At 42.5% G+C, this 20654-nt stretch overlaps 1 protein-coding gene across 7 annotated transcripts in view; it reads left to right on the top strand.

Moving 5' to 3' along the window:
• LOC145340999 (polyamine-transporting ATPase 13A3-like) overlaps window positions 1–20654 on the top strand; it is a 131903-nt gene that overhangs the window by 54493 nt on the left and 56756 nt on the right. For 6 of the 7 annotated variants that reach the window (XM_080185663.1, XM_080185659.1, XM_080185660.1 and 3 more), the window contains 4 exons: window positions 4007–4077; window positions 4359–4439; window positions 10487–10556; window positions 13839–13973. In XM_080185663.1, the coding sequence (XP_080041789.1) occupies window positions 4007–4077; window positions 4359–4439; window positions 10487–10556; window positions 13839–13973 (357 nt within the window). Of the gene's footprint in view, window positions 1–3687; window positions 3748–4006; window positions 4078–4358; window positions 4440–10486; window positions 10557–13838; window positions 13974–20654 lie in introns of those variants that run through there. The other variant, XM_080185665.1, reaches the window with a different exon arrangement.

The raw sequence follows: 20654 nt of genomic DNA, 5'->3' as shown, positions 1-20654 counted from the left end.
ACCAGTGTCTTTTCACTTTTGTCCAGCTTGGTAAGATTGCGTGTGCTTGATTCCATTCCTATTTATCCAATCACAGCCAGTGAATCACCTGCAAATTACTTATTGCCCCAGTTTATCCTTCCCCTGATGGCCTCTCATTTTTCTTCTATGTACTGCCCATCGACAACATAATCTAAAAACGGGGCAGCAGTTTTCACATGTATGCTAATGCTGCACAGTTCAAGTCACCTCCATCTGAATTGATTCCTCCACCGTCTCTAAGCTTTCACACTGCTTGTCTGAGGAGCATTTTAAAATAAAATATGATATAAGTAGATCATAAATCAGATCACCAGAAATTTGATCAAAGAGATTGGCTTTAAGGAGCACTGTAGGTAGGGGATTCAAGAGCATACACCCTTGACATAATGCCAATAGAACAGTTTAAAATTAGGAGAAGATTTTTGAAGAGATCAGGTTTGAATGAATGCAGACACCTCAGAGGCTTGTAGGAATAGAAGAGATTGCAGAGATAGGCAGGAATAAGACCACGAGACGATTTGTAAACAAGGGTAAGAATTTTAAAATCAAGGTATTGATTAAGTGGGAGTCAATATTGGTCTTTGCTGTCCATGACTTATCTCACACCAAGTCCTATTCCACAATTACCTCAAGTCTACTTACTTTCAATGACCTCAAGTCTAGAATAGGTAAAATTTGGGAGACCAGCCAGGCGCATTCTGGAATAATCAAATCCCGAGGTAAGGAAAGCATGAATGATGGTTTCAGTAGCAGATGAACTGAGGCTGGGCTAAAGTCAGGCAGTGTTATAAAGGTAGAAATAGGTGGTTTAATGATGGTGTGAATATGTAATCGGAAGTTGACCTCATGGCCTGATATGATACCAAGGTTATGAACAGTTTGTTTTTACCTTGGTAGGGAGAAGAATGGAGTCAGTAGGTTATGAATGGAGTTTGCACTGGATACCAAAAGCAATTGCTTCAATTGGGAATTCTGCTTATTTAGTACAATATGTTGGATAAGCAGTCTGATAGTTTGATAACGGTGAAGGAGTCAAGAGCAGTGGTGAAGTAGATTTAACTTTTGTCAGCAGATATATCAGTACTAATGCTGTGCTTTCAATTATATCACTGAGGGGCAGCATGTGGATGAGAAATCAAGGGGGCCACGGTTGGATGCTTAAAAATAATGTAGCAGGCGCAGGAAGAGAAGGCAATGCAAATGATACTCTTACTGTATTTGGATAGATTAAAAATGGAACCGAATAGATGGATGACAGTGGAGAGGGGTTGGAGAATGTTGGCAGATTTAGAGGGAAAGAGGAACACCTGAAGAGTAAGAGAACATGTGACCAGAAGGGGCAGTTGTATGGACAACAGCTTAGTGGAAATCAAATAGGGGGATCAGAAGTTGCGTCATGAGCTATGAGAAGGTATGAAGGGTAATAGGAGAGAAAGATGAGAGTTCCAGTTTAGAGCCGGTTGGATATTAGAGGAAATTTGGACTAGTGAGATAGTGGAAGTGAAGGATGCAAAAAAGATGTGAAGAGTGGGTGAAAAGAGGACCCAGAGGCGGTCAACAACATTTAGAAGAATGGTAAAAACTTAAAAGTGGTGCGGGAGAGAGAGAGAGCCACCCAGGAGACATCCATCCAAATGAGCAGGAGCAATGAACCTGTGGGTATCGCAGAATGTGAGTTGCGAGGGGAATGGGAATTGACTTGTAAGATTGTGATCTCAGTTTACCCGAATGTTCAATGAGTGGAACCCCTTGCAATTCATAAAGGCTTTTTGCTCAACTACAGGCAACTGGATGGCCACAAGTGCAGTCAATGGCATCCTGGATCTGAGGAAAGCCTGCAATCGCCACAAAGGTTCTGGCTTTTTTAGTCTGGTTGACTTTGTCCATCCAGGAATAGATGAATGTCATCACCCATCTGAACAGAGTGTCAGTAACAAGCTCTTTGCAACTGTGGGCAGCAGATTGGAACACACAACACAGATCCCTCACTGACCCTTAGAAACTAGTATCATGGAAGTTGAGTGCCATTATGATCTTCAGAGCCTCTGACATAGGGTGACCACCTACACTGTTGGAGGGACCTTCTGGCCTAATTACCTGGCTGATGGTGGGGAGTGTCCCTATGGAGGAAGGGCCTCGTTTGGCACTGGAACTCAGACACGTTGAGGTAGTTTAAGCACTGTACACTCTGATTGCAAGGTAGTGGCATCTCCTGTGGACCCTTCCAACATGTACTCCTTGCTGGCCCTGAAACCAGTGTGTCTGCACCTCTCTTATCACAGGTCATTTCCTGAGATGCTGCTTTTGATTATGTGGCCTCATCTCTCTCCTGGCACTCCCTTCCTCCTCAGAGGACGTTGACCAGCTAAATATACAATTCCATGATAAATATACATGATCAGAAACACGTTAGGCACTGTCACGCACCTGAGGGTGCTCGCTGCTGAAATCTTCAGTCTAAGATGGCAAGAACAACTATTCCAAAAGAAAGCAATTCACGCATGGATTACGCCAGAACTGACAGAGAACCCCTTAAGTCACATAGATTATAGTTTTTTTTGCTGTAAAATTTAAAGAGACAGAGAGGATAATCTTACCAAAATAATTCTATGTGCTGAACAAGCATGAAAACAGGAGAGTTTCAAATGTGTTATTTGTCAAGAGAAAAAACAAATCCTATGCTACATAGAGAAAAAAATGAGGCAAAATGTGATTCTTGTCAGAAGGGAGAGTGAACTGAGTCTGTTCATGTTGGGAAGCTGGTTGCTGACTGCTAGAGGTTGCCATTCTGCATGTGTCTGATCTCCCAATGCACTACAGTTAGTACTCTCACCCTATCCCGCCAGCTGATCGCCCCCAGGAATGTAACAGTAAAACTTTCCAAAGGCCAAAAGGGGCTTCAGTCATGTGGCATTGCCCATGGATGAGTTGGTTTCAGATTAACAACCAGTTTCAATGTCTCTGGTCAAACTCCGTTGTTTTCCTTAGGAGATAGATGGCAGCTAATAGCACATTCACATATATAACAAATCTCAATGATTCGCTTTATTGTAAGTCCAGCTTGGGGCAACAGACCATATGTTGTTCCCTTGTTCTGTTGATGTCAATGTGTCCCACACAATGATAGGTGTGAGATTCCACAAGGATGAGGGTTGAGCTTTGTCCTGTAATTATAAGTGGAAGTTTCCAGAATGTAGCCACTTGCAAACCATGTGACTTCCAGCAGCCATGTTTTTGGTCCAGCAATGTCCATTGTTAAATAAGCAGAGGGTAAGGTCCAATTTAAACAGTTTATAATCTCTTTCATTTCTTATGCACATGACATATCATTGCGCATTTTGTGTTGGTATAGTTGCTCATTCTTTTTTGTCCCTGCCTCAGGTGATCTGCTGCTAAAACCATCACTGATCTCTCCATGCTTCTAGACTTGACTATGTCAACACTCCTGCCGGCTTTCTATATTCTTCCCTCCGTAAACTTGTTCATACAAATCCTTGCTGCTTGTGTCCTCACTTGCACTCACTTACTCATCCTTGTGTTCATTTATCACCATTGACATTTGGTCAAACAACACCTTGATTTAAAAATTCTCATTCTTGTTTTCAAATTTCTCCATAGCTTCATCTATCTCCATATCTGTAATTTCTTCAGCCCCATATGGGTCCAAGATATCTGTGATCATCTAATTCTGGCTCCTGTGTATCTCACAATTGCTCCATGAGTGAGGTTTGTGCCTTTAGCTGCCTTGGCCTTTAGCTAGGATTCACCCTCCATTTTCTTCAGAAAAGACATCCTTAAAACTAACTTGTTTGACCATGCTTGGGGCCATCTGCCCTAATATTGCTTTATGTGGCTTGGTGTTTCATTTTGTTTTATCGTGCCTAAGCATGTTTTATTATGTTAAAGCTGCTGTGTAAATATAAATTGTTTTGTTATTCAACTGCGCAGTTTATGAAATTTAATCTGTGTTTTCACTATTTTTCAGGTTCGGTATTTTACACACCACAGTGTAACGTACTTCTGGAACAACTTCTTACAAAATTTCAAAGACTTAAAGTAAGACCATTTAACTTTTAAATGGTAAATCTAAAAAAAATGTAAATGTAATATTCATATTAATCCACCTTGTTACTTAGTAAATTAAAACTGATTTTTTAAATTAAATATTTTCCATTTGGAATTAATTTTTCTTTCCATTTATACTATTTGTATGTTTTTAATTATTTTGTAATAAACACATCATTTATGAAAATATAACTATATAATTATCAATTATATTTTTGTAATTGATGTGTTAATTATAAAAATATATAATCACATTTATTTTTATTTCCTAGGGGCCTGACTGAGGGTGTTTCATGGTCTGACTTTCATGGCCAGCACAGTAAAGGACTGAGTAAAGAACTGGAGGAATATCGGTAAAGCATAATTAAATCTAGTCATAAATTTGCCCTTCTTCAATGGAAGTCGGATTGCCGCTCTGCTCCTACTTTCTTACCTTCAAATCTTCTCAATCCTGTTTTGTCTGACTTTTTGACTCAGGTTGGAGGAGCTGTGCAAATCAATGTGCTCCTTGGGGCCATCTGTCAAGGGCTTCAGGATTAGACAGAGACCATGCCCATTTTTTTAATGGCACCAGTTGACATAAATCAGATAAAGGTCCAGCCATTTTCAAACCAGGCAGATGATAGGTTTGTCAAGTAAGTGGATAGAATTTGAGGTGATGGCGGGGTGGGGGATTTGGTTAGACAGTCGGGAGGGTCAGAATGTCAGTGAGCAATGCAGTTGGAGGGGGCTGGGCAGTCAGGCTTAGGGGTGATTGAAGAAATTCCTTTGTTGGGGTAGTCTGTGTGGGGAGGAGTTCCATGAGCAGGTGCAGTCCCTTGTTTGGGAGGGGGTGGTGCTGGTGTGGGGGCTGCTGGCTGAATGGGTGGGGGAGTCTAGTGGGTAAGAGGTATTCAAAGGGTGAAGGAGTTTGCCATGAAATCCTTACCTGGGAACTTCCAGGGGTGGGTTTCCCCAGCGCATCTTTGGGATAGTTCACATGTAGTGGAGCTCAGAAATTACAGCCCAATATTTTTATAATATGCTGATGATAATAACATAAGAAATAGGAGCAGGAGTAGGCCAACTAGCCCTTCGAGCCTGCCCTGCCATTCAATAAGATCATGGCTGATCTGTCGTGGCTCAGTTCCACATTCCCGCCCTCTCCCCATAACCCTTAATCCCCTCTCTCATCAAAAACCCATCAACCCGCGTCTTAAAAATATTTAGCGAGGCAGCCTCCACCACTTCAACGGGCAGAGAATTCCAGAGATTCACCACCCTTTGAGTGAAGAAGTTCCTCCTCAACTCCGTTCTAAACCGCCCCCCCTTTATCTTGAGGCTATGCCCCCTAGTCCTACTATCCTTTCTGAGCGGGAAGAGTCTCTCCACCTCTATCCTATCCATCCCATTCATCATCTTATACGTCTCAATGAGATCTCCCCTCATTCTTCTAAACTCTAACGAGTACAAGCCTAATCTATTCAACCTCTCCTCATAGCTCAACCCCCTCAACTCCGGCATCAGCCTAGTAAACCTCCTCTGCACTCCCTCCAAGGCTAAAATATCCTTGTGTAAGTACGGTGCCCAAAACTGCACACAGTACTCCAGCTGCGGCCTCACCAATGCCCTATACAGCCGCAGCAAGACCTCCCTACTTTTATATTCAATCCCCCTCGCGATGAAAGCCAACATCCCATTCGCCTTCCTGACCACCTGCTGCACCTGCAAGCTGGGTTTTTGCGACTCATGCACAAGGACCCCGAGGTCCCTCTGCACCGTCACCTGCTGCAGTTTTTCTCCACGTAAGTAATAATCCTTCCTACCATTATTCCTACCAAAGTGGACCACCTCGCACTTACCAACATTAAATTCCATTTGCCATTTCCTGGCCCATTTGCCCAGCCTATCTAGATCCTTCTGTAGACTCTCCCCACCCTCCGCACAATTTGCCTTTCCACCAATTTTGGTGTCATCAGCAAACTTCGACACCCTACACTCGGTTCCCTCCTCCAGATCATCTATATAAATGGTAAATAGCTGAGGCCCCAGCACCGACCCCTGGGGCACTCCACTAGTCACCATCCGCCAATCCGAATAGCACCCATTGACCCCCACTCTCTGCCTCCTATTTGACAACCAGTCCTCTATCCACGCTAACACCCTACCCCCAACTCCATGCCCCCTGACCTTCTGTAATAACCTCTTGTGAGGTACCTTGTCAAACGCCTTCTGAAAATCAAGAAAGACCACATCCACCGGCTCTCCTCTATCCACCGCCCTAGACACATCCTCATAGAACTCCAGTAAATTTGTCAGACACGACTTCCCTTTAAGGAAACCGTGCTGCGTCTGCTCTATCAAGCAGTTCCCCTCAAGATGCCTCGCTATTTCCTCCTTGATGACGGATTCTAACATTTTACCTACAACAGACGTTAAACTAACAGGCCTATAATTCCCTGCCTTTTGCCTGGCACCCTTCTTAAACAACAGCGTAACATTAGCCGTTTTCCAATCTTCTGGCACTTCCCCGGAATCCAGCGACATCTGGAAAATAACCACCAAGGCATCCACTATCACCTCCGCCATTTCTTTCAGGACCCTCGGATGCATTCCATCCGGTCCTGGGGACTTGTCCACAATCAGTCCCTCCAGTCTGTCGAGCACCACCTCTCTAGTAACAGTAATGTCATCGAGACCCTCCAGTCCTACCACCTTTCCATCTCTAACATCCGGCAAATTATTCACGTCCTCCTCCGTGAAGACCGAAACAAAAAAATTATTTAAGACCTCCGCCATATCCCCATCCCCTACCACTAAGTCCCCCTTCTCATCCTCTAAGGGACCAACGTTCACCCTAGCCAGCTTCTTCCTTTTTATATATTTATAAAAACTCTTGCTATCCTTTTTTATATTAAGCGCTAGCCCAGCTTCATAGTTTCTCCTACCCTCCTTTATCAACTTCTTTGTCAATCTTTGTTGACATTTAAACCTCATGAAGAATGGTTAGGTGTAATTTTATATTTAAAACTTTAAAACGTCTTAATTGCATATCATGTATTTACACGTGTTGTCTCTTACAGCAAGTTGTTACTGTACATTAGCCTGGAGATATTCAAGGAATTTCAACGACCTCTTTTTAAGCAAGTGGCATAGTAGCCTTTCAGAGAATACACAAGAAATTTGAAAATAACTATAACAAGATGCTTTTTGGTCTGTAACTAAAAAGTGTTGAAACAACTCCAGTAACTTAGATTGTGTACTTTTCTAATGTGCTATTTTTAGGTGAGTCCATTCTAGAAAATTAGCACAGCGGGATGGGAAAATCACCCGGGGTGGGGGTGGGAGGGGGAGTAATTCAAGGGATTCCCACAAGCATTCGTGCCCCACTAAATTCTCCCAGTGCCGGATTTCAGGTATGGTCTGCTCCACACTGGAAATCAGTGGGGAGGAGGGGCTAGCATTTAAATGATATTTTGCACGTCATTTAAATGCTATTAGCTATATTTTCCAGGTCCGCTGATCTCTCCCACCCCAACAGAGTGTTTACTCCAGGGGGGACAACATTAGTTCCTCACTTTGGGGCAACAAGCAGCCTGACCCCGCTGGAGTGAAGTCGGGCAATTGGGTCCTCCCAGGGTGGCACCAGTACTGCCCAAGAGCCAAAGTGCCCATACCCAGGGGGCACCTTAGTCCTGCCCATTGGCAGTGATAAGGAGGCAGAGCCTATTTAGGGCAGGGCTTAGAGGGCCATCGGTGAGGGTGCAGTGCCACTCTGCATTAGGACCAGTGGGAACGGGAGAGAGGCCAGCGATCGGGGCTGTCCGGGGTAGGGATAGAGAGTGGGGATAGGGGCGTAATCAGGCCGTGGGGGTTTGAAGGGGCAGCACTGCAGGGGCCGCAGGCTGGCCAGCAAAACAGGAGGCTGACATTTCAGGGCTACTGTATGTGTGCAGACGCTGTTGGTTTCAGCCTCCTGGGTGGGAGTGGGCTTTGCGCCCTGAAATCTAAAGATATTCACACTGGTGGCCTCTGCATTGCACAGTTTGTGCAAGGTTCTAGTGTGAACTCCCACTGAAAAAAATTAGCCTGTATTACTCCGGCTTTCCTATGAATTCAACACTTAGAATATTTTTGGGACAACTCTGCCCAAAATAGTTTAATTATTCTTATTTGCCTCATCTCTTAGAACTCTGTTCCTTTTGGATGGTGAAAGTTTGCCAAAGAACTCAAATGAAAAAGACACAGTGAGGTTGGGGAGGGGATTCTCCCATCCTGCTGCGCTAGAGAATTCCACTGGTGTCAGATGCGCAGAATCCATGTTGGGCATCCTGGCCCGCAAGTGTCACCCAGTATCGGATTTCTGGTGGCAACACATCCGTGCCAGAAATCGATGGGAAAGCGCGTATGTTATGGCAATGCTTATTACCATAAATTGTAAATGTAACTAGCAGGCCCGGGATTGAAGTCTCCGGGTCCACTAGGATCTCCACACCGCATCTCTTCTTTCCCCCACCCCACCGCCCCCGCCCCCGCCCCCACTGTCTAAGGGGCAAAATGCTAATGCTTGGGGCACCTGGGCAGTACCAAGGAGGCAGGGCCTGATCGGGCAAACGGTGAGGGGTCCTGCTGCAACTCTGCATAGGGATCAGTGAGGGAGGCCAGCGATTGGGGCTGGCCATGGGAATGAAAGGGCAGCCTGCTAGGGTCGGGACTGCAGAGGGGCCTGTCTGGGCTGCAGTTTGGTTGGAGGGAGGTCTGGGCTGTGGGATAGGAGGATGGAGCTGGGCCAGACATGGCCAGGGAGGCCAGTGATTGGGCCATGGGGGAAGGGTGGAGGGCCGACTTTGCAGGGCTGGCCAGCAATTGGGAAGCTAGCAGTGTGGGGCCACTATGCGTGTGCCGATCTTGGCGCTGACTACCGCACGGTGCTATGCTGCTAGCCTGCTGGGCTGTGATTGGCCCCGCCCCCTGAAACCTGGTGTGAGTCACACTAATGCATGCTGCAGTGCGCAGAGTGAAACCAGGTGATTTACTCCAGTTTTCATGTGAATTCGACATTCAGAATTTTTTTGGGAGAATCCCAGCCACGATGTCCAGCTTTGAGCACCATTGTTGCTATTGGATCTCTGGTTATGCTATTGTATGCTTAGATATTGATTTGTGTGGCCTGAATACAAGACTTGGGAGGTGGTGGTTCATGGTGATCCAAGGGAGTATTAAAGGTAGGTCAGGAATTTGCAGTTCGTTACATAAGTATCTGTCCATGCTTAATTTTTCTTTCTCCTGTTTGAGATTATACTGTCGTACATTGGTATAGCAAATGTACAAATATATCAGGCAGTAACTTCTGGGCACTTGGGGTACATCCCGTTCTGACCATGGGCAATCCCTCTTAGAACTTTACAGTTAAAAATTTACATGGCATTTGCCTAGATGTGCAAACTCTTTGGACAATTGCTCTGCATTGCGAACCATTGGAAAATGTGATTTAAGTCAAGATTTCTGTGCTACACCAATGGCTACTCAAACGGTTCGAAGATCAAAACCTCTTCAGTCTTCTGGATAACTATTGTAAAGACTCAGACCAACCCCTACACACCAATTCCCCCGACACCGCCATCGCTGGACCTTTTTAACCCTCCCCACCCTGACTGTAATCCCTGACCGGACCTGATTCACGACCAGACTACCCGCTGATTACTGTCCCACCAGTCTGACTCATCCCACCCACCCCCATCCATGCCTGATGTCCAACCCTTAATGTCCAATCAACCCCTGCCCCACTAATCTCTTTCATATCCCAAATCTGATCCACGTACCTTGCGCACTTATCTTCTTCCTGGTCTGTCAATTTTAAGTAGACCATTAAACTTAACTGCTTTATGGCAGTTGATGTGCAAAACAAAAGGCTGTGCCCTCCTTCAATTCAACTTGCTGGACTGCACATTGGGCTTCAGAGATACCTGCTTTGTCTAGATCTCACCCAATCTGATTCAGAAGGTCGGGTGAGGCGGGCTTAGAAGAAATTTGATGAAGGGAAGTGAGCATGGAGTGGCAATGGATATTTTTTGCCACTGCAAGGAATTTATGGCCCATCCTTTATAAAATACGGCATTTCTATTTATCCATATTTTTATTTTGAGAAGATTAATTAGACTCTTGCAAAAGACAACTTAAGTTGAAAAATGATGTTTGCTGCAAAATAGATGAGCAAATAACTTCTCTTTACCTCAAAAAAATTGAATTACATGTACTAAATGTATACTGCAAAATGTTTTGAATCTATGTTGGCCATTAATTTTTGAAAAGGAGTACAATTTGACCAGGAGCAAATTGTGATTGTGTAATATTTAGAGAGATTATAGAAATATGTTTATTTTTATACTAAATTATATGGTTGACTTTTATTTCTGTACAGAAAAGTATTTTTTGGTGTGAATGAAGTTGAAGTCAAAGTGCCTTCCATATTTAAACTCTTAATTAAAGAGGTGAGTGTTTGAAAAAAAACTGTAACGGGGATTTGTCCATTGACATCCTACATCTTTTAAATCCCTCTATGTTTGTTAGATTATTAATAATTCAGTACAGAAGCATGGGATGAGAAGAGGAGTGGGCTATTCTGCCCACTGACCTGATTCTGCCTTTTCAGTTTGCTATGATAGCTCTTTCTATTTAATGCCATTCCCCGCTGTTTTATATATTCATGATGTCTTTGCTTTTTAAGTAAGTATCTATCTCTATTTTAAACACCTAGGTGACATTGCATATTTAGCTGTCTGGGTAGTGCATTCCATGTTCTTGCAACACTTTTGTGTAACAAAATTCATTTTTCCTGGATTGTTTTTCATGCAAACAGTTCAGATCTTGAGATGCTCCTTTGTTCTGGACTCCTGTTACTTTAAGCACGTCAGTTGTTTGCAAGCAAATATATTGCAGGTTTACCTAATCTTTATTGCTCAGCCTCTTCATCCTTTGGTGCCTCCCCTGCACCTTCCCTGCCTCCCCCCCCAGAACCTCCCACTCCCTCCGAACCTCCCACTCCCTTCCTCATCCTCTTCTTGGACTGTGTTCCTGTTTGAAAATCCAGCCCCAATCCAGTTCTAATGTTCTAACCCAGTTCTAATGTTGTGGAAGTGCATGTCTCCATGATATAGAATTGGGAAACTGGGTGCTACAATCCATTTGGTTTTCTTTCTCCCTTGTTGCTCTTTTCCCAAATCCTTGCTGTTAGGAATTGTAACAAAGATGCTTTTACTCTGCCTTAATTTGCATAATTAACAAAAAGGTGCCTTGCTCTTACTTCTTGAGATGCAGCTGCATCGCTTTGATGGAAGCATAGTGCCACCAGACAGGAACATCACTTTCATACTTGACAACTTGGGATAAACTTGCGGTAACTACACTTAAAAACAAATTCATTGATACCTATAATAAGTGCTATAAATTAAAGTAGTAAAATGATACCATCAAGGACCCCACATGTGCACCACATGTTAACTCTGAAGCAGCAAACACCTTCTGGTGCACATGTTCTCTGCCTGTAAGCATTACTTTGAATCAGTTATCCATGTGAATAAAGATGTCCTGACACCTACATTGCTGATGAACTTAAGAAATGATTGATGAATGAAAATAAAAAAGAGAAAGATTTCAGCTTGTAGTCCAGTGAGGTTACAATGGGGTAGGAATCTTTTTGTATTCTTCATTCATTGGACATAGGCGTCGCTGACTGGCCAGCAATTATTGCCCATCCCTAGTTGCTCTTGGAGGGCAGTTGAGAGTCAACCACTTTGCTGTGGCTCTCAAGTCACATGTAGGCCAGACTGAATAATACAGCAGACTTCCTTCCCTGGAGAACATTAATGAACTAAATGGGTCTTTTTTAAAACCAGCAATGGTTTCATGGTCACTAGTAGATTAATTCCAGATATTCTTTATTGAATTCAAATTCCACTAGCTGCTGTGGTGGGATTTGAACCTGGGTCTCCAGAACATTAGATGAATTTCTGGATTAATAGTCTGGCAATAATCCCACTAGGCCATCAACTTCCCTATAATCAGTCCTATCATGGCAATTGCACTAATTCTATGCAGTTTCTGAGGATGTAGATGACTGGTTGGTCTCATTGAAACCCTCTCTAACTAAATATGAATGAATGTGCTTTAGGCTATAGGCAAACTACAATCCAATGTATTTTAAAAATGAACTTTGCACGCAAGTTTTTGACACTGCTCAAGTTGTGATCCTGTAAATTCACTAGATTTATTTGTTTTCGGTGTTCCTGCTTTCATGTGTACTCTTTAAATGTGCTTAAATTCTACAATTGATAATTTATATTTTTGAGAAAGTAACTTCAGTTACTTCCTTGTGAGATACTTCACTAGTTTCTGACTTTGGCATGATTTAATACAGAATAATTGATTGTTACTTTGCTTCTGTAATTTTCTTGATCTTTTCTTCTGATGACATCAAATGCTGATTATACAGAAATATGTTTGGAATGAAAGTATTAAATAGCTTTAAAGCTTACATTATTAATATTGCAATATAATAATTTGCATTATTGAAAATGTATTATTTACTTTACATAATCCAAGTTGAAAATGGAAAATCTTGATGTAGATCATAATTCAATTATTCTCTGTCTGCAGTTTCAAATACAGATTTATGTTCTATGTTAAATGATGGGATTTAAGAACTTCTCAATAATAGTGCACCTCATTTGAAAAGGCGAGTCTGGGTTTTTGAGTGCACAGGGAGCAACGATAAAGGTACGATAGGAAATTAAAAAGAGCATGCTGACGTTAGAGCAAACTGGAGAGACATACAGTGCCAAAGAAAGTTTCTGAGGAAATTTTGGAAAGTAGAAAGGAAGGTAGAATAGCAAAAACAGCTGCAATGGAACATAACTGAGCAATAGTCTGCTGTTGCAAATGAAGAAGTTACATGTGTGCATTTATGATTAAGAGGAAGTTACAGTTGGTGAGTCTTTAAAAGAATTTGCAAATTAGTCTGTTGTAATTACTTCAATAGCAATTAGAAGCCAATCAAACTTAATGACATTCTCATAGAATCATAGAACTCTCCAGTGCAGATAGAGGCCCTTTGGCCCATCGACTCTGCACTGACCACAATCTCACCCAGGCCGTACCCCCATTTCCTTATATATTTTACCCACTAATCCCTCTAACCTATGCATCTCAGGACACTAAGGGGCAACTTTATCATGACCAGTCAACCTAACCTGCACATTTTTGGACATTCTTTTTGTTAAAATAAAATCCTACTGGAAACTTGTGGGTTAATTTGCCAAATATTCACTGATAGTAATTTTGTTTGAGCTGTTAAGTGTGTAGAAGTAAAACTTACTGTCATTTTGTGGCATATGCCAGGCCTAAGACAATTTATCCTTTTTAGTTACCATTTCCACTGAAGACTTCAATGTTTTATGTGTCAGACAAGTTTAGTATGTAGCTTTATGGACAAATTGTATCTTTTCAATATTTTTGATAAGTCACTGCAATCTTAAAAGTAATTCATCCTGTACATCACTCGGGACATTTGGATCTGATAAGACACTATCAGATTCAAGTAGTTTGATTATATGGCATTTTCCTGAGTTTAATTGCTTGCAGTCAGAAAATATGGACAAGAATGAATTTTTATGTAGATGTTTATAGATAAATTTGAGGTTTGTTATGTGAAATACAAAAGTATAATTTTTGAGAGCAAGCAATTGATGGTACATAATTTGTGTTTCTCTTTTCAGGTGCTTAATCCTTTTTATATATTTCAACTCTTCAGTGTTATTCTTTGGACTTTTAATGGCTATTATTATTATGGCCTGGCAATTGTCATCATGTCACTTGTATCAATAGTAACCTCCCTGCATACTATCAGAAAGGTAAGGTTTATGAGTAGTGTTGATACATTGTCTATTGCAGATGAGTATAATTTTTTTTAAAGGCTGGCATTTCAAACCTCTTTATTCTAATGCGAAGCATCTCCCAAACCATAAAACGGCTTTATGAATTACCATTTACATTTTGAGTGATCTGGAGTACTACATTGTTTAGACGTAGCGATGTTAAATTCATAGGATATTCAAAACATAACTTAATGTTAACAACAGAATAATGCATTGTATAAATGCATGGTATAAAGCATTATATTATTGTACTTAGCCTGAGCAAAGTAACAGGCAATCCACTGTTCGTATATTTGATGGCTTTGAGATGCACTGAAGATCTGTCGAATTTAAAAAAAACTGTCAGTTGACTGAAAGTTGTGCAGTCAACTTTTAATTGGACGTTTAGGAAGGATAGGCGAAAAGGAAAAGGAAGTGGAATAGTGCTGCTAATAAAGGATGAGGTTGGTACATTAATGAGAGAGGATCTTAGATTTGAAGATAATGATGTAGAATCAGTTTGAGTAAAGCTAAGAAACAGTAAGGACCAGCAAATATTAGGAGCTGCTTATAGGCCACCAATAGTGGTAATATAGGGCCTGGGTTAAATTACTATATTAGAGATGAATATAACAAGAGTAATACAATAACCACGAGATCGTCAATCTACATTTAGATTGGATAAACTAATGCAGTGGAGAATGAGCTCCTGGAACGTATATAACTTTTTTCCTAGAACTATATGTTAGAACATAGAACATAGAAAAACTACAGCACAAACAGGCCCTTCGGCCCACAAGTTACGTTGATGATATCCCTACCTACTAGGCTTACCTATAACCCTCCTATAATTACCTATAACTTACCTATAATCCTATTAAGTCCCATGTACTCATCCAGAAGTCTCTTAAAAGGTCCTATCGAATTTGCTTCCACCACCACTGACGGCAGCCGATTCCGCTCACCCATCACCCTGAGTGAAAAACTTACCCCTGATATCTCCCCTGTACCTTCTCCCCAGCACCTTAAACCTGCGTCCTCTCATAGAAACCATTTCAGCCCTGGGAAAAGCCTCTGAGAATCCACCCAATCTATACCTATCAACACCTTATACACCTCTCTTCCTTCGTCTCTCCAAGGAGAAAAGACTGAGCTCCCTCAACCTACCCTCATAAGGCATGTCACCCAATCCAGGCAACGTCCTTGTAAATCTCCACTGCACCCTTTCAATAGCTTCCGCATCCCTCCTGTAATGAGGCGACCAGAACTGAGCACAGTACTCCAAGAGGGGTCTGACTAGGGCCTTATAAACCTGCAGCATTAGCTCCTGACTCATAAACTCAATCCCTCGATTGATGAAGGCCAGTACATCATACGCCTTCTTAACCACATCCTCTACCTATGAGGCCGATTTAAGAGTCCTATGGACCTGAACCCCAAGGTCCTTCTGATCCTCTACACTGCTTACCCTTGATATTATACTCTTTCATCCCATTTGACCTGCCAAAATGGATCATTACACATTTATCCGGGTTGAAGTCCATTTGCCACTTCTGTGCCCAGCCTTGCATCCCATCTATGTCACGCTGCAACTTCTGACATCCCTCCAAACTATCCACATCACCACCAATCTTTGTGTCGTCAGCAAACATACCAACCCATCCCTCCACTTCCTCATCCAGGTCATTTATGAAAATTACAAACAGCAAGGGTCCCAGAATAGATCCCTGGGGCACTCCACTGGTGATCAACCTCCATGCAGAAAAAGACCCATCTACAACCACTCTCTGCCTTCTGCAGGCAAGCCAGTTCTGGATCCACAAAGCAATAGCCCCTTGAATCCCATGCCCTCTCACTTTCTCAATAAGTCTTGCATGGGGGACCTTATCGAACGTCTTGCTGAAGTCCATATAAACCACATCTACTGCTCTTCCTTCGTCAATGTGTTTAGTCACATTTTCAAAGAACTCAACCAGGCTCGTAAGGCACGATCTGCCTTTGACAAAGCTGTGCAGACTACTGTTGAGCATACTAAACTTCTCTAAATGTTCATAAATCCTGTTCTTCAGAATCTTCTCCATCAACTTACCAGCCACTGAGGTTAGACTCACCGGTTGGTAATTTCCTGGGCTATCCCTATTCCCTTTCTTGAATATGGGAACCGCATCTGCAATCATCCGCAACGTCTCCTGTCCCCATCAATGACGCAAAGATCATTGCCAGAGGTTCTGCAATCTCTTCTCTCGCCTCCCACAGTAACCTGGGGTACATTCCATCAGGTCCCTGCGACTTATCTATCTTGATGCTATTCAAAATTTCCAACACATCTGCTTTCTTAATGTCCACATACTCAATCTTTTCAGTCTGCCGCAAGCCTGCAGAACAACCACCCATTTCTTTTACCACTGTGAATACCGAGGTAAAGTATTCATCAATCACCTGTGCTATTTCTACCATTTGTAGAATGCCTTAGGGTTCTCCTTGATCTTACCTGCCAAGGCCTTCTCATGACCTCTTCTGGCTCTTCTAATTTCCTTCTTAAGCTCCTTCCTACAAGCCTTATGCTCCTCTAGATCCCTAACATCTCCTAGCTCTCTGAACCTTTTGTATGCCTTACTTTTCTTTTTGACTAGGTTCATTACAACTTTAGTGCACCATGGTTCCCGTAACCTACCAAAACCCCCCGTCTCATCGGAACGTTGTCATGCAGAACTCTAAACAAACATGGCTTGAATATCTGCCGCCTTACTTCGGTACTTTTCCCCAAGACTACCTCCTTCCAATTTACTCGTCTAGTTTCCTGCCTGATGGCTTCATATTTCCCCTTACTCCAGATAAACACTTTCCTAACTTGCCTGATCCTATCTCTTTCCAATGCTAGTGTAAAGGAGATAGAGTTATGATCACTATTCCCAAGATGTTCTTCCACTGAGAGATCCGACACCTGTCCAGGTTCATTAGCTGGTACCACATCAAGTACAGCTTCACCTCTTGTAGGCTTATCCACATACTGTGTCAGGAAACCTTCCTGAACACACCTAAGAAACTCCTCCCCATCCAAACCCCTTACCCTAGGGATATTCCAATCGCTATTTGGGAAATTAAAGTCTCCCATCATGACAACTCCGTTATTACGACATCTCTCTAGGATCTGTTTCCCTATCTGCACCTCAACTTCCCTGTCACTATTGGGCGGCCTATAGAAAACACCCAGCAAAGTTGTCGACCCTTTCCTGTTCCGAACTTCCACCCATAGAGACTCCGTAGACAATCCCTCCACAGCTTCCACCTTCTCTACAGCTGTGACACTATCCCTGATCAACAGTGCCACTCACCCTGCTCTTTTGCCTCTCTCCCTGTCCTTTCTGAAACATCTGAAACCCGGCACCTGAAGTATCCAGTCCTGTCCCTGAGACATCCAAGTCTGTGTAATGGCCATCACGTCACATTTCCAAGCAGTGAATCATGCTCTAAGCTCATCCACTTTAGTCACCACACTCCTGGCGTTAAAATAGACACACCTCAAACCTTTGGTCTGAGCACTCCCCTTCTCCATCACCCGTCTATCCTCCCTCTTACGCTGTCTACAGTCCTTCTCTATTTGCAAGCTAACCTCCTTGCTCCCAATCACTTCATCTCAATTCCCTCCCCCCAACCTTTCTAGTTTAAAGTCTCCCCAGTAGCCTTAGCCAACCTTCCTGCCAGGATATTGGTCCCCCTGGGATTCAAGTGCCACCCGTCTTTTTTGTATAGGTCACACCTGCCCCAAAAGAGATCCCAATGATCCAAGAACCTGAATCCCTGCCCTCTGCTCCAGTCCCTCAGCCACGCATTCATGTTGAGAAACCAACTAGTGAACGGGCTATTTTAGATCTAATGTTGTGCAAAAGAAAGGGCTAATTAAAGGAAGCTGTAGGGAAGAGTAACCATGATATTGAAAGGTTGTGAATGTAGCCCAATCCGTCATGCAAACTAATCTCCCATCCATTGATTCTGTCTACACTTCCCGCTGCCTCGGAAAAGCAGCCAGCAAAGTTAAGGACCCCACGCACCCTGGACATTCTCTCTTCCACCTTCTTCCGTTGAGAAAAAGATACAAAAGTCTGAGGTCACATATCAACTGACTCAAGAACAGCTTCTTCCCTGCTGCCATCAGACTTTTGAAAGGACCTATGTCATATTAAGCTGATCTTTCTCTACACCCTAACTATGACTGTAACACTAGATTCTGCATTCTATCGTTTCCTTCTCTATGAATGGCATGCTTTGTACAGTGCACAAGAAACAGTATTTTTCATTGTATACTAATACATATGACAATAATAAATCAAATCAAATCAAACTTTGCATTAAGTTTGGAAGTGATGTAGATCAATCCAAAACTAGAATCTTAAATCTAACCAAAGGAAACTATAAGAGTATGATGGGCAAGTTGGCTATGGTAGATTGGGAAACTACATTAAAGGCATGATGGTAGACAGAATGGCTAGCACTTAAAGAATGAATACATTGTTTACAACAAATCTACAATCCTCTGGGGCACAAAAAAACCCAGCAAGAAAGGTGATCCAACTACAAGAGAAGCATTTTAGAAATCAGAAAAAGAAGACAGATAAAGAAAGAGAAAATAAATTATGAGGATAAATGAGTGAGATGCATGAAAACAGACTGTAAAATTTCTACAGATATATGGAAAGGAAAACTTTAGCAAGGATGAAAGTGGATCCGCTTTATATATTTATAATTATAATTGGGAATAAGGAAATGGCAGGGATTAAACAGGCATCTTAGACAGAATTTTCCATTTTAGAGAATAAGTGAAGTGGCAGGCAGGAAAGTCCACATGATTCCTGCTGACTGGTAGGGTGGATTTTTGCACCTGATTTTCTGCTTTTTAACCCATTAATTGTACATCAACAAGGAGCTTGTCGATTCTCATGGCAGGAATTTGTACACCCCCATAACCTCTTGGCATTGAAAGTCATAGCACTGTATCTAAACAGCACCCACACAGATATTCACTGACTGTAGGCAGCTGTGTTTTGAACTTCCGCATTACTGTGGTGCCCAAATGTGACAAACCTTGGCTGCACGGTTTAGGAAGGTCTCCCTGGGGACTCCCCTCCAGGCAGTGCAGAAAAAAACAGGAGGTCCTCTTTTTGAGGAATGGGAGCAGGAGGTCCTCCCACCTGATTATGATAGTCTGGGAGGAATTTGTCAGGGATGTCAACGTGGCCAGCAGAAAAGGAACACTAAAGTGCAGGAAACAATTAAATTATTTTTATGCACACCACTAAAATAAATGAAACTTCTACTCACCCCAAACTAATGCTCTCATGCAGGCGTTAGGTAGTTTAAGTGTTAAGAGTCCACGAGGATGTCACAGACAAGCAGCAGATGGGATATCAGCACTGAATGTATAAAACTTTATGATCACCATCTCTTGTAAGATCCTGCACAAGTGGCATCTTAAACCCTTGACTGGGGAGGGCTCAGCACACACAATAGCTCCCCTCTGCTTGTGACCCCATTACTCCACAGGTCAGGCCTGGGAGGGTGAACCTGCTTCAAACTGGAGCCCCTCTCATGACTGGGACTCCAGAGGATGCTGCCAAAGCCATCCCAGACAACAGGGTGCAGCAGTCATCAGGCTGCTTCCAACATGGGGGCGACATGGTGGCACAGTGGTTAGCACTGCTGCCTCACCATGTCAGAGACCCAGGTTCAATTCCCGGCTTGGGTCACTGTCTGTGTGGAGTCTGTGTGTGTTTCCTTTGGGTGCTCCAGTTTCCTCCCTCTATGAAGTCACAAAACACAAATCGATATGGAATTCATTACATGACTGTGCACTCATTGACTTGGGGTTCAGAGAAAGATTGGCCTTTATGAGACAGATAATGTCAAGAAGAGTAATGCTATAGAAGTGAATGCTCCAGCACATCTCCTGAGTGCTCAGCAGTATCTATGAAGGGAAAAAGTTATTGTTGACTGCTGTGTCAAAACTAACTGGGCTACGTATCTCTCCAATGTCAAGACAAAGCTTGATAAATTAATAGTCTAGCAATAACACCACTAGGTCATTGCCTCCCTTAATGGCCTGCTTCTCCAATTTCGTATGATTCAATTAGTTGCAGTTGAATACCCCTTTTTATGGTACTTCAATAGCCATCCACCCCCTGAGTCTTTACCAATGGGCTTGACACTGAAAGAAAGTTAATACGAATTTAAGTTAAAATTGCATGAGGCTGTAGTGTTATTGCATTCTGATTTGCATGTATTTTCCCTGACTTGCTTCTGCAAGGTTGAATGATGTTCAGTTTGAATGAAGTGCGAAGTACTCTGCTTCCCACCCGCTTCATTTCAGTACATGAGTTTGTTGAGACATGACATATGGTAAATGTAGCGTATGTGGGAAGAACAGGTCACTTTAAGCTATTGTTCTTAAAGCTTCCATCCTCTCGGGATTTTTCTCGTATCATTGTTTGACGCTGCTTTAGGCTAATTGTATAATGTGACTATAGGATGATATAAAGTGAAATTGATGGGCCTTTGTCTTTTTGCATCTAACAATTCCTGTGTTCCTACAGGCTAGATGAGTTAACCTCAGCAACTTGGAGTTCAGTTATGTTTGCAGATATATTTGTAACTGTAAAATTATAATGCATTTTAATTATTTTG

Source organism: Carcharhinus amblyrhynchos, chromosome 3, assembly GCF_965287045.1.
Source record: "Carcharhinus amblyrhynchos chromosome 3, sCarAmb.v2.hapA, whole genome shotgun sequence".
Classification (NCBI taxonomy): Eukaryota; Metazoa; Chordata; class Chondrichthyes; order Carcharhiniformes; family Carcharhinidae; genus Carcharhinus; species Carcharhinus amblyrhynchos.
The sequence above is the reverse complement of the archived record's forward strand: the minus strand, read 5'-3'. Positions and strand labels throughout refer to the sequence as shown.